This window comes from Drosophila simulans, chromosome 3R (assembly GCF_016746395.2).
Source record: "Drosophila simulans strain w501 chromosome 3R, Prin_Dsim_3.1, whole genome shotgun sequence".
Lineage (NCBI taxonomy): Eukaryota > Metazoa > Arthropoda > Insecta > Diptera > Drosophilidae > Drosophila > Drosophila simulans.
This window is the reverse complement of record NC_052523.2, coordinates 11,321,606-11,343,515: the sequence shown is the minus strand read 5'-3', so window position 1 is coordinate 11,343,515 and position 21,910 is coordinate 11,321,606. Positions and strand designations below refer to the sequence as shown.

Sequence of the window (21,910 nt, the reverse complement as noted above, 5' to 3'; positions counted from 1 at the left end):
TTACTTTCTGTGTTCCCATAATTCATAGGACGACTTATTAGCCCAAATTTGCATATTTCTGGCAGCAAAGCAAGCAAACACAAAGTCGCAAAACAAAGAAGAGCACGAATTGAAGATGAATGCGAATCAAAACGCAGAAGAAAAACAAAAAACAATTAATTAGATGGATCCTCGTTGTATTGTGCCACCAAATTCAATTAAACGTGCAGCAAACATAATAAATTGAACACAGAGACAAATTTATTTGGCGGCAAGCAATTGTTGAACTTTAAACGAATCCTTCGGGAGCCCGATGGACATTTTGTCATCGTCCAACGCCGCCGTTAAAGCGCTGCAAAATGCCAAACAAATTAAATTGTAATTAATCATTAGGAAACACCACCCACCAACACCAACCCCCGCCTTTGCCCAGCACGTGCTGAACGACCTATGACAACGTTGCACGGCAGTAAAATGTCTGCCAATTAATTACAAAACGCATGAGGGGCCAGATAAGAGCGACAGCCATTAAGGAAAGCGCCATCCAGCGGAGACAAACAAAAAGAGCTGCGGAAAAACATGAATTGGGGCACATGGGCAATTAACACGACGCGGTGTGTAACTTTCCCATCTGTGCTGGTGTGTGAATTAATTGATTTCATTTTTTTTTACACAGCCTCTTGTGTTCGCTGCGGGTTAACAAAAAAGGAAGCTGTAAGTGCAGTTACAAATTTAAATTATGTTTGCACAGATTTCACGGTGTTTTAACGATTCTCAAGGATACTTTCATATGCATACACTCTTAAAATTCGAAACGAACTTTCCTTACTAGAGAATTTATTACATACTCAAATATTAATTCACTCCCAAGGATTCTGTCCAATATCCTTGTACTTATGTCCAAATAGATTCCCAATTTCAGCTAAATATTTTGAAAGCTCATTACGCGCACACACGTCAAGCGGGGAAACCCCCTTCTTTTGGCCGAAATTGATTCCTTGGCGTTCGCCGTCAGCTTTGGGCAACATTCTGTGTAATTGTCATGCTCGTTAGCGACATCTGACCCAATTACGAAGAACTGTGTACTTCCATTGGCTTTTCACAATTTTCGCCCTAATTGAATTGTCTAGTTTTGTTTATTTGTTCGTTTTCACTTGGCCGTGAGTGGGGATTCCTAATTGATATTAATTAGAAATGTGCCGATATTAATAGGTTTAGTTCTTATCAACTATACACATTTCTGCTTCGAATCAAAATATTATGGATATACATGCATTTGATTATAACTTTTGGGTATTAAATTGGATTAAAAATTCTTGAATTGGCATTGCCTTTGCAACTTATGCATTTTGCCGCTCACCAGATTCGGAAATTGGCTTATTTCAATATGTATTACACATCCCACGCGAACTGGCAAACAAACAAACAAACAAACGAGCAAACCCACAAAACAATGAAAACAAGCAAGCAGATCATTTTCTGGCACTTGCGTACTCACTACATGCACTGCAAAAAATCTTCTAGTCAATGTGTAAAAACAAATGAAAAAACAAAATGAACTTAGTAGTTTCAGCAAGAAAGCAAGTTATCAAGTCTTAAAATCATTTCATATCCAAACGCTTTGGGAAAATAATTGGAAAACGAACCCATTTCGAGAAATTTTTTCAAATCCAATCGTTTGTATTTGTTTGTGACATATTATATAATACTCAATTATATTTCTGCCAGTGTTGCGACTGCTGGCTAAATTTAACTGTAGTCGTAATGTGTCGACACTGAGGGTGTTGCGTTCTGGCCGCCAACTGCCTTTGGATTTCCCAGGCCAGCAACAAATGTGGCGGCGGATGCTGTCGGCATTTGAATTTTCGGGGGCCCAAAGTGCGCAGAAAAGTGGGGGCGGGGTGGTCTTGGAGTTTGGTGGATGGAAGGAAGGGGATACACGTTCGTGCGTTTTGTTACTTGCTGTACACTCCCGACACCATTATTTCTTTCATTTACTCGATTTTCGTGCTTTTCATCCTTTATTGTTGTTTGCTCGAGTGCCGTTATCATTTGTCGGTTTATTTTGCGCCATATGTGGCCTGGGATAACTCTCCACGATTTTCCCCATTGCCAGCTTTTCCAGCTTTCCCTGCTTTCACTCCTTTCGGCCTCCTTTTTTCCCTTTCAGAAGTGGGCGCAGTTTATGCGCTCTGCTCCAGTGGGAGGCCCCAGGCAAGGTAAACCTCTCAGGCTATCACCATCGATGGAAAAAATAACTAAGCTAACTTCACGTAACTCGGCACTCTTGAAAATTGTTAAAAAGTTAGAGAAATGTGTATGGAAGAATATCAATATTAAGATAGTTATTGTTCAGCCCAATAAACTGCATGAAAATCTTGTCAGCACTTAATTTCCTTACTGTGGATCATTATATATTATATTTCTTAATAACAAAGACACTAAACTTATTAGATTTTAGTGATCGAAGAATTCTTGCAGTGTACACGTTTGGGCTCATATGTGCAATTTGGAATTGTGTGGGTTTTTATAATAACTCAAACCTGTGCGAGCATTTGACCTTTAGCTGGTGTTCCTTTTGTGGGCTGACTTAGTTTTTTGATTAACTTTGGGCCACCTGAGAAGATTAGCCCAAAAATAAAGCGAAATAATACGAATATATAATATAAATTGAATTTGGCGGTTATGCCCGGCGTTGCCAGATAGGGCTGCAACAGCTGAAGTCAGCTGTCTTTTGTTTACATCGCGTATCCCTTTTGTTGTCATTTTCCTGCGCCGGTGAAAAACGCACGTTTTTCCTCATTTTCACCGACATAAACAAAAGCTATTTATAAACGATCGGCCAAATCGGAGAGGCAGCCTAAGTGCGGCAACAGAATTCTTTGTCTTCCGAATCCGAATGCGTGCAGTGCGGTCTTCGTTCATGTGGATGTTGGCCAAAAACAAGACGGCGGCCAATTAAAGCAGCAGCAGAAGAGGAAGCACACGATTTATTGGGCAATTGTGGCCAAGAATCCCAAAGGGGCCACTGCACGCTTGTAAACAAACGGGTAAGCCAGATAGAAAGCTATTTGTGCCAGGAACACTTCACACATATCTCGTATCTTGCACATCTTCTAGATGATTGCTTGCAATCGGATGGGATCTGAATGCATAGAAGCACCGATGGGATAACCACGTAGGAGGACCACATTATCAAACCATCATGATTTATGCCATCATTTAGAAGGCATCAACTGATCGGCGCGGGTATTATCTAAATTGAATGAATCACACGGAAACACTAAGATAAACCAATTGCCAAGAATCCGAATGGGGTCAACAGTAGGTGTGTAAACAACCGGATCCGATTAACTTGTTGCAGTAGGTGAGCGAAATAGACTAGAACCCGGAACAGGACTCGTTTTCTCTACTACTGACAATTTAATTAATGCTTACACGTTTTCAGAGGCGGCCACAATTAATTTGCACAACAATGGACTGATGCGAACAGTTGTTAGCCGATGTCTGCCAAAAAAAAAATAAGTACAGCACAAGGAAGGGCAGCCGCAGCAAGAACAACAATCGCCAGAGCAGCAGCAACAATTGCAAGAAGTGCAGCAAGTATTGCAAGTGCAACACCAACAACTGCAACAATTGCCAGAGGAACAGCAGCGACAGCAGCAACAACAGCAGCAGCATGCCGCTGTGCCAGCCCGGCCATATCAACATTTCGGCTAGAATTGAGCAAATTGCCAGTGCGGCTATCGCTGCGTATACGTAATATTAAAAATAGGCTAACGCCCGCCCAGGCTGCAGGATGAACAAGCGCAGCGTCATCATCGCGGGAATCGTGGCCAGCCTGTTGGGCTTGGCGCTCGGTGCCAACTTCTACTTTATGTACTACCTCAGCGCCGAGGAGGGTCATCTGGCCAGCGTCCGGGCGCTGGAGAACATGATACGGCACAAGATGCGCCACCTGAAACCCAACTACCTCAATCGCAATCCGCGCTTCTTCATGTTCCGCAACAAGCTGCTTAAAAACTACAAAGCGGCGCCATACGAGAACGCCAGTGTCCTCTGGGACATTGCGAACTGGGTAAGTCGATGGATCTCAGCGGGTCTGCCAGAATTGCTATGCTCGTGATTTATGTTTGGCTGCTTATGCAAACAAAAGAAGGAAATGAATTTTTAATAGGGGAAAACATTCTATATTATAATATGCAGCTAAGTATATTCACTAACCATTCAATGCCTTTTAGTGGCCCCACGAAAACGAGGTCTATCCCTTATACGATTCATCGATGGGCCAGCTTTTAGAAACACTGCGCCGCGAACCTATCACCCGGGTGAGCAACCTGGGTCGGGGCACGCAACTAAAGCTCCTGGTCCGCCTCTCCCAGCAGCAGAAGGTGATCTTTAAGCCGCAATGGTATCCGCGGGACGAGGTCATCGATGGCATGGTGTACAGTGGCAAGGATCGCCACACGGCTGAAGTATATGCCTTCTATCTCGGCGCCGTGCTCGACTTTCGATGGACGCCCATCGTTGTGGGTCGAGTGGTGAACCTCAAGAAGGAGATATATGCCAAAGGCGATCCGGAGCTCCAGCAAACCATAAACATCGAAACGGACGAGGATGGCAGGGAGAAGTACTGCCTGTTCGGGAAGTGTCACTACTGCAACGAGGAGGAAACCGTTTGTGGCGATGAGCGGCACAACATTGAAGGTGTGCTCATCTATATTGTTCCGGGTACGTTGGCTAAGCGGCGATCACCGTGGCAACGCACCTACAAGGATGACAAGCGGGCGCCCTGGGAGGACGATATGACCTACTGCAAGTGAGTTTCGCACTTCAACTTCACACTATAGACTTCTAGTTCAAAATATATTACTTTTCAGATCGTTAAAAAATAAAATGGAGACCATTCGCCTGCTGGACCTTATAGATGCGGCTATTTTCGATTACCTAATCCAAAATGGGGATCGCCATCACTATGAGACGCGGGAAGAGCGCGTGGTGCTCATTGACAATGGAAAAGCCTTCGGAAACCCGAACAAGGATCACTTGGACATCTTGGCGCCACTCTACCAATGCTGCCTGTAAGCCTTCGACCAATTACCAAATATCTATAACTATTTATTTACTATTTGCCTTACAGTCTGCGAAAATCCACGTGGGATCGGCTGCAAGTCTTTTCCGGTGGCGTACTCACGGAAATTATCGATCGGCTATCCAAGCAGGATGCTCTCTATCCCCTCATTACGGATAAGCACAAAAAAGGAGTGGAGCGACGACTTCTGGTGGTCTATGCTGTTGTGGAGCACTGCATGGACATCGAGGGCGACAAAATGTTCAAAACTCTGTAGTTCCAGCTCGAGATTAGGGCTAAAAGCCAGCACTAGAGCTACAGGGACTCACTTTCCACATCCTACTTAAGCTAAAGTTAGATAGAGAAATTATCGTATTATTTTAGTCCATGTTTTCCTCCTGTATTTCTCCCAACGTTTTAAACTATTTAAATGCCCACAACAGGTTTAACCTGTTTTAAATTAAGGTTTTTTGTCGTGTCTTGTATTGGTTTGAATGATATGTTTTCGAAAAATTGAGATGCCATCCATTTAAGAAGTTTGAAATTACCATGACATTTCCCACGACTATCAATTATTATTTGGTTTTCCCATATTTTTTCATTGAATATCTCTTAAAACTATTCTTAAAAGTTGAACTACAAACCGATCCTTAATAGCATATCCGATAGTCTAGTTTTATGAATAGTTACGGTTGTTATTTAATAGGTGATATTTTAGAAAATTGCAAGGCTCAGAAATGATAGTTTTGTAACTTGAAGAGAATTTATAAACAATCAAAAATAAACACATGTTTAATTTATCATCAGCTTCATCAATCCGTTTTCGTGTTGCTCGCATTTTTCCTATTGAATCCACATATATACCAGTTATATATATTTTACAGACTTCGTCACGATTGCAGTTTATTTTTTGCCCTCTTTCCTTACATTACTAAATGTAAAAAGCTTGTTGAACTGCTTGTTGTTGCGATTGTTGGGACGGTTCTAAAAAAAAACAAGCGTAATAAATGTTTAGTGGAGACATCGTTTCAGTAAAAGCTAAGCCAGCTTTTTAATACTCGCCAAAGTAGGGGAATAAAACCAAAAACATAGCACTCACCTTGCCGCGAATTTGTTGCTTAATTTCTGTGCCCCGTGCCCTTTGCGCTCCTCCCTTGAATTGCCGGAAGTCCACGTTCTTGTAGTCAAAGTTACCTGTACCCTGGTGCTGCGGAACCTGCTGACTGGAGCTCTGCGGGTGGTTTCCTCGATTCTTGGCCTTGAATCCGCGCTGGAACTGATTCTTCTTCTGCTTGCGATTGTTATGTGCCGGCGATGGTTTCGGTGGCTCTGTGGCTTGTCTTTCGATAGGAACCTCCACGACCTCGTCATCGCTTTCGCCTGTAGCCTGCTGAACTTTTTCGACTGGTTCGATCTTCACCGGCGGTTTGGTTTGTGTGCTCTCAGCTGTGCGAGGTCGCTTGCTAGCGGTCGGCTGCTGATCCGGATCTGTTTTCACGTTCGCTTGTGGGTGCTTGCGCTTCAATTGTTCCTTCAGCGGAACGGAGTACATGTCATCATCCTCCTTCCCGATGGCGTTTGCCTCCAGCTTAATGTTTTGCTCCACAGTTGGGGCCGCTGGACACAATTGCCTCTTTTGCAACTCGCTTCGCTCTCTGGCCAACTGATCGGCCTTCAGCTGCACCATCAGCGGCAGGATGGCGAGGTAACGTTTGTAGGGCATACGCAGTGTCTGGCTCTCTTTGCGAAGATAGGCCCAGCGCTGCTCCTCTTCTGGTGTCGGCTTGGACTGCTTTTCGAACAGAGCCATGGCTGGTGCCGCTAAGGTCAAATCTACTTTGGCAACCTCCTCCTTTTTGGCCACCTCCAGTTTTCCTGTAGTTGAACTACGTTTTAACAGCGTTGGCAGGTCGTCGCGAATCTCCTCCACATGCGAAAAATCATGCGGACAGTAGAGCTTGCTGCTAAAGTCTTTGGTCGAGGGAGGCAACGATGCCTGTGTACTGCTGCGGGCTTCCAGGATAGGCTAAAATCGTAATTAAAATCATGAATATTAAACATTAGATACATTAGATACCACCCCAGCAGTTAGTAACATTAAACCTATTTTAGTAGACATGCGGTTGTGAAATGAATCGGACTATAAGGTGAATTCAGAACATGTTCTTCATTTCAATGTTAGTTACAATTAATTGGTAATGAAAAATTTTCGGTATAGGCGCCAACGTTGATCGAGTTGCAAGCGCTGCTTGAAAGCGTCACGAAACTCACTTTGACCAGCGGCTGATCGCGCGCCTTGAGGACAATCTGGTGAAGCGTGTGCAGCTGTTGGCGCACCAACGGCGGAATGGGATTGCAGCAGGCGAGGATTCCCTGCATCTCCCTTGGAAGACTCTCAGCGATTTGCAGCATCATGTGATTGGGCAGCACATAGCCGTAACTCTCGTCCTCTGACCGCGCCGTAGCATCGCGCCACTCGAAGATCCCGCGAAGTGCGTACAGTTGCCGATTGTCGAAAGAGCGCTTCGTTTTTCGTACTAAATCCAAATGAGATTCTGGTCCGATGTGAGGCTTATTGTACCGCTTCTTGCAGACATCCGTGCTCTGTTGATAGACACTGCCCAGCAGTCCCGGTTCGGCCTGCTGCTGCAGCAGATCGTTGGTCATCCGTTCGTAAACGTATATCAAAAAGTGGGTATCCTGACGAGCGTAGTCCACCAGCTGCTGGGGGAGCGGCCTCATCCGCCAATCGGCCAGTTGCAGGCTCTTGTCCACATCCAAGTCCAAATAGTGCTTAAGCAAATATGCCAACGATAACCTGGCCATGTTCAAGGCTTTGGCAGCCCGATGTGTGTCGAACATGTTGACGATATACAACGATAAGTCGCGCTGCAGCCACTCAATGTCCAAATCGGCGCCGTGCAGGATCTTCAGCTTCTTGGGATCGGTGAGTACCAAATTTAGTATATGCATATCATCGCGTAGGATCAGGGTATCAAAAATATAGTCCTTGCTGCGAGTAGACATCTGGACCAGGCAAGTGATGCCCATGAAGGTGCGATACGAGTGGTGCTCCACATCTATGGCGATCTGGGGCGCTTGCCTAAGTTCCTCCAATGCCTGCTTCAGTTTTTCCACCGTGTCAACCACCATTAGTTCGGTTTCTGCCATCAGCGCTGGTAGCACTGGCTTTTGTTTTTGGAGCTGCTCCGTCGGAGGCTCAAACTTAAGCAGCTCAAACTCGTAGGGATGCAAATAGGATTGGACATTGCCGGCATCATCGTATTCGGGCAGCAGGGCCAGCGGTTTAAGAGAATTAGGTTTCTCCTTGAGTCTTGGGACAAACGGATTCTGGGCACTGTTATCCACCGGCTCCCTAAATTGCGTCTGCGGTCGAATGATGTTCTTGGCGGTGAAGAGACGAGTGGAAACCATGTTGCGTTGGGGTGTTCCTGTCGTTCTGTTCCAGCTGCCGGCCTTTGGAGTTCCTTGGGTTTTTTGAGCAGCTACTGCGGGTTCTATGGATGTGGAGCTGGTCATCACGTCCACCTGGGCCTCTACGACCTGTTGGGTATTTCTTCGCAGACCAGCTTTAATGTCCAGATTGGTCGTAATGCGCTCAAACAGTAAGTCGTTGCACTCCTGCACCATCTCAAACTGCTCTTCCATTTGGCGTCTGTTTAAAGAATAAAGATCGATTATTATTTACAGATACAGAAACCAACTGTGATTTCAATGGCTGAAAATCATTTTCAACATTTCGAAAAGTGGTTGTAAAACTCAAGGCTTAGTCAGATGTCATCGGTAGAAGCTTACTTTTTGATGTCGCCCTTGATGTCCTTGGAGTGCAGCACGTTCCCGATGAGCGCCACCACCCGTTGGGTCAGGTCTTCAATAACACGTGCGTAGCCCGGATAGCTCAGGTAAAGAGCGCGTGCTGTTCCTTGTGGGAAAGCATTGGCGGCTTTTGTGGCGGCGATTGCACTCTTGAACCCTTTCTGGAATGTCAGAGCAGAAAACGTAGGGATTGCATTGAAATATACTTATGTACATTGGCTGAATTGCTACCCACGTTTGTGAATGCCTCTATATCTTCTGAAGCGGAATTCTGCGTCGGCTGGTCTGCTTGGGCCGACTCCTCTTTGGCCTCCTGGTGAACTCTTTTCGGGGCTCGCGGCATGTCTGTTTAGTGTTTCCTTGTCGAATGTCTCGTGTTATTTTCGTACAAATTTTTTGTCGTTTTACAGATTGTGGAAAATGTGCGTGTTTTCTCTTCTTCCTTTTTGAGAATAACAACAGCTTGAATTTGGAGTTTGTCAACACTACCGGCGGCGAAATTTGATCACTATATAGCACTAAAACGGTGCTGACCGCAATCGAATTAAATCGATGTGATGGTGTATTTTACAAATGTTAGCCAAATTTGGAATGATGATATTTTGTTATGTTAAACCGTACACAGAACCTCCTTTGATGAACAATACTTTACAAATACTTTTAAGAAGCGAAATATTATTATTATATTGAACCATGGAGAATAGGTTTGGCCTGTAAAATTATTATTTGCTTTGTTAAATATTTGGTCTTTTCTAGCTATTATTCTTAAACAGCTGATGTAAACACTTCGCAACACTACCAAGAGAGCTAACATTTAAAAATAAATTACGAAATAATCTTTTATTGCAGTATTGGTGGTAAAGGCTTTACATTCAAGTTAGAGAGCGAAGTGCTTTTGTTTTTTCAAGAAGGCGCCAAATTGTTCAAGTGAAAAACCGAACAAAATTTCCAGCCAGCTGATTGCCAGTGTGTACACACTCCGTAGCCGGCGAAAAGCGAAGAGCTCGAGCGAGAAGCATCAACTCCATCCAATAGAAGCGGAGTAACGTGCTAAAAAAAAGTAATTATAAAGCCTAAGTTTAGTCCAATTAGGAGGTAAATCACGCACAAGATGCTGGACTTATACAGACGCACGGTGGCGCGGTTTCCGCTGGGCAGTGTCAGCTATATGTTCGCCTACGGATCCGCCGTCAAACAGCAGGAAGGCTATGGAAAAGTGGGCAATGGAAAGATCCTGCGTCCACCGCCGGGAACCGTTGTAGATCTGGTCTTTTGCGTTCGTGATGCACAGGGCTTCCATGCGGAGAATCTGCACCGTCATCCGGATCACTATTCCGCCCTTAGGCACCTGGGACCGAACTTTGTGGCCAAGTATCAGGAGCGTTTGGGTGCGGGTGTCTATTGCAACACTTTGGTGCCGCTGCCGGATGTGGGCATTACCATAAAGTACGGCGTGGTGTCGCAGGAAGAGCTGCTGGATGATCTGCTTGACTGGCGGCATCTTTACCTGGCTGGAAGGCTGCACAAACCAGTGACGAATCTGGTCAATCCTTCTGATAATCCTCCCCTAAAGGCTGCGCTGGACAGGAATCTTGTATCCGCTCTGCAAGTTGCTCTGCTACTTTTACCAGAGAAGTTCACTGCCTACGGACTTTTCCACACCATCGCCGGGCTGAGTTACAAGGGCGATTTCCGTATGATTTTCGGGGAAAACAAACAGAAAGTGCACAATATAGTTAGTCCGCAAATCAATGATTTCTTCGCCCTATACCAACCCTCCTTGGGTCAACTTTCCGACTATGTGGCGGTCAACATGAAGGGCCAGGAACCAGGGAGCCGGAAACCAGCCATAATCTTCGAGCAGGACAAATCCTCATCGGCCACGTGCCAGCACCTGCGACAGTTGCCCCGAGAGCTTCAGAAGCGACTGCAGCGAAATGCAGCCTGTCGTGGCGACTACACCCAGGTGGTGAACCACCTATCCATGGCCTCCCAGCTTCCGGAGGTGCTGCAGGCATCCGTCAACGACATTGTGTGGCGCAGCAGTGTCACGCAATCGATCAAAAATATTCCCAGTGCTGGCCTTCTCAAGTCCCTGGCCTATAGCTATCGCAAGGCTCAAAAGACATTCGCTGTTTAGGTTTATTTTCGGGTTAATCCCCTGGCTGCCAATCTACCGACTAAGTTGTCCCATCCAGCTGCATTTTGTTAAATATTCTTAAGCTTGAAAGTTGTTAACTGCAATATATGTTTAGCCCAAGCCAAAGACCTGAGTTTTCTTGGGGATTCTCAGAAGGATGTTATTTGATCGTAACAAGAGAGTATCCTTGATCCTTGTTATCTCTTTCCACATCCAATGGACCTTCTTAAAACCTCAAGGAATATCTTGGTTTACTTATTATTTCATTAATTGTATTTGCAGATCATGTCCAGCGACGACAATAGTAGTGATAGCAATTCGTCCAGCGACGAAAAGCAAAGGAAACGAAAGCTTAAGAAGCACAGCAAAGATGAGGACAAGTCCAAGAAGAAGAAATCAAAGAAGCACAAGAAGCGTCGCCACAAGGAGAAGAAACGTAGAAAGCTGGAGGAGGAGAAACTTGTGCCTTACACGCAACCTCCACATTTGTTGAATGCATCTCCGCCAGATGTGGCTACAAACAACGAAGACTCATTTGGTCCCGCTCTACCGCCGCATTTAAGGAAGCCCCAGCAGCCGGAACTCCCTGAGCAAAGCCAACCAGCACCACAACCGCAGACCATGATAGGACCTGTCTTGCCCAGCAATTTGGCCCGGGAAAAGTCTCCTACTAAGGAAGCGGAAGCTGAGGACGATGATGACCTAGCTGGCACCTTTGGGCCACTGCCAAATGCCAGTCAAGTGCCTCTGGAGGAACGTGCCTTGGCCCTTAAGTTGGCAGCTCTGGAGGGCGGCGGATTGGGTACATCAACAGACCAAGATGTTCGCGAAGAGTGGATGCTTGAGCTGCCGGATGTGGGACTAAAGAGCGGCCTTGCTGCCCTGAGCAATATGAAGCGTACTTTCTATCAGGGAAAAGAGCGCCCCGACTTTAGCGATCGATCATCCTGGACGAAGACCCCGCAGAGTGAAGCGGATGCTGCTGCATCGGGCCCCAAGTCGCTCAGTTCGAAGGAACTCGAGCAAATGGCACAGGTCAAGTACGAACAGCAGCGGGATGACGAGCAGGAGAGCATGGCCAAGAAGCACAAAAAGAAGCACAAGCGGGAGGAGTCCCTAGTGGAGCTGCATCAAAAAAAGCTTAGGAAAGAGCAGAGAGAAAAGGTACGAATATGAATATTCCATAAAATCATATTGCTCATAAAATATTTTGATAATTTACAGGAAAAGGAACTGGCTGCATCGGGTTCCAAGCCAGAACGTAGACCCTTTAGCAGGGATGTGGACTTGAAGCTTAACAAGATCGACAAGAATCAAACCAAGCAGATTGTGGACAAGGCCAAGATATTGAACACCAAGTTCTCCAGGGGTCAAGCTAAGTATCTGTAGGTTAAATGAACAATAAAAAGCAGGGCGATCCGTACCGCATGTTAATCTTAAGCAATTTTTTAATTTAATTTAGACAAAATAATAGGTAAATGACATTTTTGCTTAGTCACCTAGCTTAAACCTTCGTTTAATTGGCATAAATACATTGGTAATATGAGTACAAACACACGATTGGGCAATACAAGCTAATGATGAATGATTATGAAGCTCTTCTAACGCTGAGGCGGTGGTTTCGGTTTCGGAATCTTGGACAGCAGCATCTGAATCTCGTCCTTTTCCTTCCAGTCCTTCCACAACTCGTACAGATTGACAATGGCGCGCACTATCTCCTGGACCTTGTCTAAATCAACATTCAGTTCTGCGAACCACTGCTTTGTGGCGTCCTTTTGCAGGATGACGCAGGCGATCTGCAGGCAGGCGATAGCGATCTAAAAAAAATAGGTTCTTCAGAGGCAAGGAAGCTGTAGAAATTATCAGGATCACAAACCTGGTAAGGAGGATACAGCAGACAGACATCGGTGCGCAGGGAATCGTTTACGATGCGCCAGCTCAGGGTGAGCAACTGGTCCTCCTGGCCCATGTCCTGAACCAGCTGCAGCAGCGGTCTGTACGGCTGGTAGACAATCAAGCAGCAATCCAGGTTCTCCAGCAGGTAAAACTCGCACTCCAGGATGTGATTGGTGCGGTAGGGGAACTCCTGAGCGTACGCATAGCTGAACTTTGTTTTAATGGCCGACTGGCAGATCGAGATCAGCCGTGAATTGGAAATGACACCGAACTCCTCCACCTTCGAGGCCAGCAGGATGCAAGTGGGTGCCAGCAGCAGAGGATCGATGTTCTTCAGGGAGTTCCTCGCATAGAATCGCTTGAAGTACACCGTTGCCGTGGCGATGACCTGTTGCCTCAGCTTTAGCTGCTCGCCCAGCACCTGGATCACATTGGCGAAGAAAATAAACACCTTTTGGTATTCATCTTCGTTGAGGGCCAACAAATCGTGCTGACGCTCCCGAAGCAGATCAGGCTTGTCCAAAATCCACTGCTGCGAGTGCGAACTCTGCCAGAAATTGCCCGCCATTCCGTAACTAGTAGGCCGAGCTGCTTAGGTCGGCCAAGATTTTTGTGTTAGCTATCCAAATTAGGTGTTTTTTTTAAATAAAAAGCCGGAAAACCAAGAAAACCGAAAAAATTGTGTTGCCGTTTCAGACAGTGTGTGCACACCTGAGCTATTTTCCACAAACAGCTGACTGGCCGCAGCCAACTTTGCGCAGCGCAGTACATTGGTGTGTGTGTGTGTGAATTTTTCATCAGCGCCGCGGCCACAGACGAAAAAGTCTTAAATATTTTTTAGTAATAGGCTATTGAACGAATTAATAAAACGATGGCGTTGCGAGTTCTTGGCGTGACGCAGAATATGCGCTCCTTCATGCGGGGCGTTGACATGATCAAGGTAAGTCCAGCCAGCCATCAAATGATTACGCGTCCCAGGATTTAAATTACGTAATTGTAAATGATTGTGTTTTTGGTTGCAATTATGGTTTATTTCTGTACGAAAAGGGATAAACAACATCTTGTTGGTCAGTTAATCAAGAGCCATCAAGTTTTTCCAACAAATTGTTGGGAAAACTTTGGAAAAACCACTACAAGCACTTTGAGGTTATGTTCGTGTTTTACTTAACTTTGGGCTATAGTTTTCCCCATTTTCCCGAACTTACAGCGCTACAAGTCGGCTGCCACCCTACAGAAGACTCTGCTGAACATACCCGCCACCCAGGTGACCAAGCTGGACAACGGTCTCCGCGTGGCTAGCGAGGATTCCGGTGCCTCCACCGCCACCGTGGGACTGTGGATCGATGCGGGCTCGCGCTCCGAGAACGAGAAGAACAACGGAGTTGCCCACTTCCTGGAGCACATGGCCTTCAAGGTTGGCTCACTAGCTTGAGGCTTTAAATGCGTATAATACCTCCTGTCTGCCACTTTTAGGGTACCGCCAAGCGCTCGCAAACGGATTTGGAGCTGGAGGTTGAGAACCTGGGCGCCCACTTGAACGCCTACACCTCCAGGGAGCAGACCGTCTTCTACGCCAAGTGTTTGTCCAAGGATGTGCCCAAGGCCGTCGAGATCCTGGCCGACATCATCCAGAACTCCAAACTGGGTGAGGCTGAGATCGCCCGCGAGCGTTCGGTGATTCTGCGCGAGATGCAGGAAGTGGAGAGCAACCTGCAGGAGGTGGTCTTCGATCACCTGCACGCCACCGCCTATCAGGGTACTCCCCTGGGCCAGACCATCCTGGGACCCACCAAGAACATTCAGTAAGTATATTCAGGTCTCATAACAAATGTTCTGTCTCTAATTAAAATCTTCATTTTTTAGGTCTATTGGCAAGGCCGATCTAACCGACTACATCCAGACCCACTACAAGGCTTCGCGCATCGTTCTGGCCGCTGCTGGCGGCGTCAAGCACGATGATCTGGTCAAGCTTGCCTGCAGCAGCTTGGGTGGCCTGGAGGCCAGTGTGCTGCCCGCGGAGGTGACTCCCTGCCGCTTCACCGGCTCCGAGGTGCGTGTGCGCGACGATTCCCTGCCCCTGGCCCATGTCGCCATCGCCGTCGAAGGCTGCGGCTGGACCGACCAGGACAACATCCCCCTGATGGTGGCCAACACCTTGGTGGGTGCTTGGGATCGTTCTCAGGGCGGTGGCGCCAACAACGCCTCCAACCTGGCCCGTGCCAGCGCTGAGGATAGTAAGTGTGCACCTTTAAGACGACCAGGATATGGAGATTATTAACCATTATTCCCCTACAGACCTTTGCCACAGCTTCCAGTCGTTCAACACATGCTACAAGGACACCGGACTCTGGGGCATTTACTTCGTGTGCGACCCTCTGCAGTGCGAGGTAAGAAGAATCAATGATTCGACAGAAATCTCTCCAGAGAAAGCAAATTTTATGTAAACAAACCCAATCCCCAGGACATGCTCTTCAACGTGCAGACCGAATGGATGCGTCTGTGCACCATGGTTACCGAGGCTGAGGTCGAGCGCGCCAAGAACCTTCTGAAGACCAACATGCTCCTGCAGCTCGACGGCACCACACCCATCTGCGAGGACATTGGCCGCCAGATCCTGTGCTACAACCGCCGCATCCCTCTGCACGAGCTGGAGCAGCGCATCGATGCCGTGAGTGTGGGCAATGTGCGCGACGTCGCAATGAAGTACATCTACGATCGGTGCCCAGCCGTCGCTGCCGTGGGTCCGGTTGAGAACCTGCCCGACTACAACAGAATCCGCTCCTCCATGTACTGGTTGAGGGTTTAAGAGGTTCCGCCCCGCTGTTGTTGGACATTGTAGTTTAATTCAAAAGAAAATTTCGCCCCCAGAGGATCAGTAAACCGATAATACTAAAAGTTATATAAGTTTCTCTTGCCTTTATTGATGTGAATAGTTAATGGGTATACCACTGAGTCCCTGTTGCAACTTTGCGGGCTCCGTCTGCCCAAGGGCAGGATCCAATCCCTGCCAGGTGCGATCCTCGAAGGAGAGCCCGGTATCCGTCGTCATGAGAGCCATTTTGGCTTGTGTAGCCAGAGCAAGCGAGGCGGGATCTCCAGCTGTTTCCAGGGAATCGTTGACCACTCCTCGTAGCCTTCCACTCACCAAGCTGACGTCGTTCTCTGGTATATCTGCCGCATCAAAAGGCAGGAAGCTGCGTCCTTCCGGCAGAAGTTGCTTGAAATCCGTCACATATGCTTCGGGGTATCTCATGTGCCAGGCGGGATTCAGGGCCATCTCCGCCTCGAAGACAGAGACAATGGGCTTATAGTACTCTTTGGAGTCGTACATATTATTGAACGGGCAACCGATCAGGACAAAGCAATCGATTTCCAGGAAGTTAGCCAGTTTGGCTGGGTTAATCCTGCCCACGGAAATAAGCTGTGTCTTAATTCCTCTGCCCTTTGCCATTGTTTGCAGTCGCGTCACCACATCTAAGTAACCTTCAGCCGAAAGAGTGGCCACAATGAGTCCCAGTGTTTGTGCATCCTTGCACTTTTCGATGTGGAAGTAGCGACGCCGGATGAACTGAGCCGTTAGGGGATTCTTTGAGCTAAAACTGTCAGAGGATCCATCGTAGATGTGCCATTGCACGGCAGCTGGAGCAGTTAGGGATAGATTAGCGAATCGCTGGTTATCGGCGCCTATGAAAATGCAAATCCTCTCCAGGTTCGTGGTCTCCTTTGTTGTCGTTGATTCTGCCTCGATGGGCGGAAAAAGTTCCAGCAGCAGTTCCTTGGGCTCCAGTACCTCGGACAGCTGCTTCTTTAGCTGTTCCCCGTACACATGCTGGTAGCCAATGTCCAGGTACACGCACACCTGGCGATCTTTGCTCTCCGCGCGCAGACCTTGCAGCTTGCCCAGGAGAACATTCACATCCAGCGGCAACTCTGGATAAAGGTAAAGTACCGGCAAGCGGGAGGCCCTACTGCGACATGCGTTTCCGAAGTGAATCACACTGTCAGCGTCCACATGGGCAGCCGCAATCTCGTCCACGCAGCAGCTTCCGTATGTGGTGTCTGCCAGGATGAAAACCTTCACGTCCTCCGTCGCAAGCAACTCCTTCAGGCCCACACTAATCGCATTGCTGTGGGGCAGATAGTCGTCCGGAAATTGGAGGCAAACCTAGAAGGATACGCTTTAGACGTTTGTTCCAAAAGCGTAACCGATATACACACCCTTTTGTAACCACTTTTGCTAATCCAATCTACGCTCGATCGCCGGTGGTTTTCGTTCCAGATCTGTTCCAAGGTCACCGGCTGCTCCACTTCTGCCTGACGCTCCAGGGCGGCTGTGTCCGAGCTCGAGAAAGCCGATGCTGATGTTTCGGACGAGGTCATTTCAAATCACTTTCTATTCAAGATTCCTTTGTCCAGTGAAAAAGTATCAAATGCATGCAGCAAAATAAACAAAGTCAAGATAGCAACGGATGCATTAGACTGGATTAGAAATTGAAACGGACAAAAAGAAACGAATTACAATTTTGTATACACTCACAAAGAGTATATTGGTTGAATTAGAGAACTGATATATGTAATAAATAATTATAAAAATTAAAATGCAAAATGCCCACGTCGCTATTGGTCCGATTTAAATTCTAGAACCTAATTTAAATTATCTGTTAGTAAATATAAAATATAAGAATCAGAATTGTTAATTTTAATTAAAACCAGTTTCAGTTTAATTTAATCAGTTTAATGAAATAAAAATTAGAATGTCTGATAAAATCTAGTTTCGTTTAAAACATTATTGTTTATTCCTAAAATATACAATTAACATGTAAACTATTTAATTCAATTTACAATGAACATACTTGAACAAAAATAACTCCCGAATGCATATGTGAGTTATTTAAAAATTATATTAAGTAATGCAAAAACCTGATATTCAAGAATATAATAAACTCGTTGACCTTAGTAGAGATTTATATATTAAAAGTCAACGATTTTGCAAATGATAATTTCTTTAAAAAAGTGTATCACGTGATCAGTGTTCATGCTAATTTGGTTGGAGCACAGACTTATCGAAGACTCAACCCCGAACACTGTGTGACCACAAAAGTTCGCTTTCTCGTTTGAATTAATTTCTGTTGAGGCGCAATAAACAATTTAAAAATTCAAAAAGGCTATAAACATAAGTCCTATAATTATTCCCGATAAACTTAAAAGCTTACTGAAGAAGACATTGAGGTACCCCCTCTTTTGACCAACGTCCAGTCACTGATCTTGACCCAAATTTAAGTTTCAAGCGACTACCAACACTTGTTGCTTTCTCCATTTCACCTACCAACATTTCACCAAACCATATTAGCAGTCCAAAAATATGAAAAACCGAAAACTTCGCTGCATCGTGACCAATTGCTATAATAGTGGTCAACAGGATAGTAGCTCCATGTACAAGTTCCCTATAAATCCGGTTGTCCGGCAGAAGTGGATGGACAATATTGCGGACATAAAAGATATTAACTTGTTCAATAGTCGGGTGTGTAGGCGGCACTTTGAGACACAATGTTTTGGCAAGACCAAAGTGTTTTCCTGGGCAGTTCCCACGCTCTTCTTGAGTAAGTGTATCGGAGCAGCCTCCTAGTTAGCTTCCTAAACCAGTTTACTTTATGTTTTAGATACTAAAGAGGTAGTGCACCAGGTCAGTAAGCCAAGCAAGAACACTTTCGTCCGCAGGTGCAGCGTCAGGAACTGCTCTTCACGATCGCCTTCAGAACGACTGCACTTCTTTCCCTCGAATCCCGAAATGCGCAAGGAATGGATGGAAATATGTCGGCTTACGTTGGACAACAAGTGGCTGTTCATTTGCGGCAGACACTTTCGCCAGACTTATCTGCCAAACAACAAGGGAAACCTTAGAAAAGACGCCATTCCAGAGTTCCACTTAGGAACGGAGGAGGAGGATCCCCTCGGAAAGACCGTCAAAAGTATGAAATCATGTGCTAATAGAAGTAATATCAGTTTCAAAAGCGAGGATTCTGGCATCGACGAGGAAAGCTTCAGGGAGAGTAAGCCTCATAATCCATGCGCCAATTGCCTTGATCTTCAACAGCAATTGGCAGCTGCTCATTTTCGCATTCAGCAGCTGGAGGAAAGAAGGCGAGAGGAGACAACAGACAGTGATGATGAGGAAGAGGAGGAGCACATATTCATGCTAATGAAGTAGACTACTATCTGCATCCCTTAAAGTACATTTATTTTAGTGCATATCCAGTTCGAGTTCAATCAGTCGCTTGTTCGTGTCGTTGGGCAGGCGATACGGCATAGTGGCTGCCATGTTGGACAGGGCTTTGGCCCGCTGCCGGAGTTTCTGCATCTGGCTAAGTTCCAGCGAGCTGCCCGTTCCTGTCTTCAGCTGCTTGTACTGCCGCTGGGTGATCTCCATGGCGGCCACAATAACGTCGGGCAGGACCTTGATTACCTCGCCGCTAAGTCGCTTCACATTGGCCAGAACCACATCCACATCGTCCGACGTGTTGGGCATCAATTGGGTTTGTTCGAGCAGATCCAACGCTGCATTCAATTTTCCCTCATGATAGAAGTTGAAGAAGATAAGCAGATCCTGCAGCAGCACAAAGCTGTTCTTCATTTTGGGTTCCACATCGATGCTGTCGCTGGCCAGCAGCTGGTTGAATCTTTGAGCCTCTAGGCCAAGGCGTTCCCTTAACGATCCACCTAGCGTGGGCAGGTGCACCACATGGGCCAGCAGAATGCAGATGTGCTTCAAGGCCAGATTGTACTTGCCCGCCAATTCGTACAGCCGCGCCGACATCTCAAAGTTACCCAGCGCAGCTAGTTCGTCGGCCACCTGACCGGCCATGGTGCGCGTGTCGAACTCCGGGCATTCGAACTGGCGGAAGAGTCCACTAAAAACACAAGAGACTAGACTTTAGACTGACTAAAATAAAAGTAACATTGCCTAATCACCTGTTAAAATCGTTTTGGTCACTCGACTGCCGCTTGCCGAATATCAGATCGAAAATGGTGGTATCAAAGACTCCGCTGTCCACCACAAGATCGCACACACAGGCCATAAACATGTTCCGGCCCTTGGGATCCTTCAGACAGCGCAGTGTGTAGTAGTAATGCAGCGCCTCCGAGGTGTCCGTCCGCTCGAATCGCTGCACATACTGTCGGATAAGCCGGGTTAGGTTCAAGCGTCTCAGTGGCTGTGGATCTATAATGTCGATCGAAAGCAGGGGCTGCGACACACTGCGCGCACTGCCTAGAAGTCCTAGCTCAAACAGCGCTATGGCCATGTGAACTGCATGTGCGCGATTGTCGTCCTGACGCGCCAGGAACTCGATGGCGGCTTCAAACTGGCCGGTTAATGCAAGGGTCTCGAAGTAGAGATACGGCTGCTGCCTAGCATTGAAGTACTTTTCCCCATACTGTTCCAAAATCATTGACTGCAGTTTACCATAGTTGTCGGCGTCACCGGGCTGTATCATGGCCAGCCGCATCCAAAGGAAGTCGTCTATGGTCTTGGCCACTTCTCCGTGTACTTCGTTGACATCGCAGCCCAAAAGGATGCAGTAAACAGCCTTCTTATAGGCATCGGTGGAGTTACGTATTTTGTTGGCGTACTGCAGTCGCAGTTGGTTTTCTATTTTGGAATTGGTTTCGCCCGCATTGCGATCTGCAACGAGCTGGGCAAACTCATCGTGGCTACTGCCGGCTTCGCGCAGGAACTCAACGGCCACCTTGGTCGATCCGCAGCGCAATCCGTAGTAAACCAGCGGCCATAAGGGTCTTTCGCCGACGGTGTCCACAAGACCGATGGTCTGCTGTGCTCTAAACCGCTGGTTTACATAGGCCAGAACCAACTGATAGCTGTTGCCGGCATAGGATCCACCGGTTTGGGAGCACATGAACACACGATAGCGCCGTTCTAGATACGATTTTGCATGGGTAACAAACTCCGGTCTTTGCTGTCGGCTCTTGATGGGGTCACTGCGCAGCGGCTCGCTGATTTGGGTGACGCAAGCCAGCAGGGTCCACATGTCCGTAAGCCGGCTATCTCCGAAGCTCTGGGACAGATGAGCGAACTTTTGGACGAGATTGGGCCGGAGGCTGCTCTTAAGAAGCAGTTCATTGTAATGCCGCAACTCTTGCGCATACACGAGTTCCAGCGGATCGAGGCAGGAACGTGGCTGACAATGCGGATTTACGATGGTGGGTTCCGGCAGCCGTTGTAGGTCAATAAAGTTCTGTGAGGGCGCAATTAAGGCGTCCAGCAGGCGGGTCTTCTCCTCGTTCCATACTTTGTTCATACTGGCCCACCTCTGCTTGTTCGCAGAGTCTTTGATCTGCGAGTATCGGAGAAGTCAACAATGTTTTGGCTATCTGGTACCTTACCCACATTCTTTTTCGTGTCCTCGATTACCGAGAGAATTGAATTCTCGCGTTCGTTCTTGAGGAATGTGCGCACATCCGTATCCATCTTTACGTCCAGCGGCTCGAATGTTTTCCGGGCACTCAGCGCCTCCAGCTTCTGGTTCAGCTTGGGCAGGTCCACGCCCTTGGAGCCCAGCAGTATGTGACTAGCGAAGAAGGTTTATATTGACAATGGTTCACTTTAATTCAGGTTTGTTTACTCACGCCTGGATCTCTTTGCTGCCGGTTTGGGTGACCCGGGAATGAAGCTCCGTGGTGGCCTGCAGGACCTGCTGAAGCGTCCGCTCCACGACGGGCAGCTCACACTCTGCCTTCGCGTCATTGTTCAGGTTCTGGGCGCGCTGCAGCAGAGTGTTCAGGTCCATTTTTGCAAATAAATAAAGTTAAGTCCAAATGCAGCCGCAAGATCAGTGTGACCAGATGTTGGCGCCACAACTGTGTTATAGATGACAGTATCGATCGAACGCGTGTGCAAATAATTCCTAGTGTTGTATAATAGATTAATAATGAATTTAAGGAACATAAAGCTAAATAAATTTCAGATATTT

General features: G+C 46.9%; 9 protein-coding genes across 9 annotated transcripts; 5 read left to right on the top strand and 4 right to left on the bottom strand.

The window, feature by feature from the left end:
* Positions 1–2,701: 2,701 nt before the first annotated feature.
* On the top strand, positions 2,702–5,866 carry LOC6728050 (glycosaminoglycan xylosylkinase homolog). Its single transcript, XM_016175333.3, has 6 exons — positions 2,702–3,029; positions 3,100–3,346; positions 3,428–4,057; positions 4,221–4,798; positions 4,860–5,060; positions 5,120–5,866. The coding sequence occupies exons 3-6, from the start codon at positions 3,779–3,781 to the stop codon at positions 5,325–5,327; spliced, it is 1,266 nt and encodes a 421-aa protein (XP_016034659.1). The 5' UTR covers positions 2,702–3,029; positions 3,100–3,346; positions 3,428–3,778; the 3' UTR covers positions 5,328–5,866.
* LOC6728049 (exosome component 10) lies at positions 5,722–9,516 on the bottom strand. The gene is made up of 5 exons (XM_016176710.3): positions 9,123–9,516; positions 8,867–9,048; positions 7,322–8,726; positions 6,150–7,076; positions 5,722–6,034 (listed from the first exon to the last, which is right to left on the bottom strand). Exons 1-5 carry the CDS (start codon positions 9,228–9,230, stop codon positions 5,954–5,956), a joined length of 2,703 nt encoding a protein of 900 aa, XP_016034657.1. The 5' UTR covers positions 9,231–9,516; the 3' UTR covers positions 5,722–5,953.
* Positions 9,517–9,675: 159 nt separating this feature from the next.
* LOC6728047 (GPALPP motifs-containing protein 1) lies at positions 9,676–12,467 on the top strand. The gene is made up of 3 exons (XM_044923453.1): positions 9,676–9,946; positions 11,310–12,191; positions 12,252–12,467. Exons 2-3 carry the CDS (start codon positions 11,313–11,315, stop codon positions 12,414–12,416), a joined length of 1,044 nt encoding a protein of 347 aa, XP_044779388.1. The 5' UTR covers positions 9,676–9,946; positions 11,310–11,312; the 3' UTR covers positions 12,417–12,467.
* On the top strand, positions 9,989–11,153 carry LOC6728048 (phosphatidate cytidylyltransferase, mitochondrial). Its single transcript, XM_002103364.3, has one exon. The coding sequence runs from the start codon at positions 9,999–10,001 to the stop codon at positions 11,025–11,027; it is 1,029 nt and encodes a 342-aa protein (XP_002103400.1). The 5' UTR covers positions 9,989–9,998; the 3' UTR covers positions 11,028–11,153.
* On the bottom strand, positions 12,458–13,491 carry LOC6728046 (cyclin-C). Its single transcript, XM_002103362.4, has 2 exons — positions 12,904–13,491; positions 12,458–12,844 (listed from the first exon to the last, which is right to left on the bottom strand). Exons 1-2 carry the CDS (start codon positions 13,489–13,491, stop codon positions 12,629–12,631), a joined length of 804 nt encoding a protein of 267 aa, XP_002103398.2. The 3' UTR covers positions 12,458–12,628.
* A 63-nt stretch (positions 13,492–13,554) lies between these two features.
* Positions 13,555–15,822, top strand: LOC6728045 (mitochondrial-processing peptidase subunit beta). The gene is made up of 6 exons (XM_002103361.3): positions 13,555–13,863; positions 14,131–14,337; positions 14,397–14,725; positions 14,787–15,157; positions 15,219–15,310; positions 15,385–15,822. Exons 1-6 carry the CDS (start codon positions 13,795–13,797, stop codon positions 15,727–15,729), a joined length of 1,413 nt encoding a protein of 470 aa, XP_002103397.1. The 5' UTR covers positions 13,555–13,794; the 3' UTR covers positions 15,730–15,822.
* A 2-nt stretch (positions 15,823–15,824) lies between these two features.
* LOC6728044 (2-(3-amino-3-carboxypropyl)histidine synthase subunit 2) lies at positions 15,825–17,403 on the bottom strand. The gene is made up of 2 exons (XM_002103360.4): positions 17,142–17,403; positions 15,825–17,088 (listed from the first exon to the last, which is right to left on the bottom strand). Exons 1-2 carry the CDS (start codon positions 17,301–17,303, stop codon positions 15,841–15,843), a joined length of 1,410 nt encoding a protein of 469 aa, XP_002103396.1. The 5' UTR covers positions 17,304–17,403; the 3' UTR covers positions 15,825–15,840.
* A 788-nt stretch (positions 17,404–18,191) lies between these two features.
* LOC6728043 lies at positions 18,192–19,888 on the top strand. Its single transcript, XM_002103359.4, has 2 exons — positions 18,192–18,523; positions 18,584–19,888. The coding sequence occupies exons 1-2, from the start codon at positions 18,286–18,288 to the stop codon at positions 19,129–19,131; spliced, it is 786 nt and encodes a 261-aa protein (XP_002103395.1). The 5' UTR covers positions 18,192–18,285; the 3' UTR covers positions 19,132–19,888.
* Positions 19,141–21,837, bottom strand: LOC6728042 (nuclear pore complex protein Nup93-1). Its single transcript, XM_002103358.3, has 4 exons — positions 21,567–21,837; positions 21,328–21,508; positions 19,893–21,274; positions 19,141–19,831 (listed from the first exon to the last, which is right to left on the bottom strand). Exons 1-4 carry the CDS (start codon positions 21,725–21,727, stop codon positions 19,165–19,167), a joined length of 2,391 nt encoding a protein of 796 aa, XP_002103394.1. The 5' UTR covers positions 21,728–21,837; the 3' UTR covers positions 19,141–19,164.
* Positions 21,838–21,910: the final 73 nt, after the last annotated feature.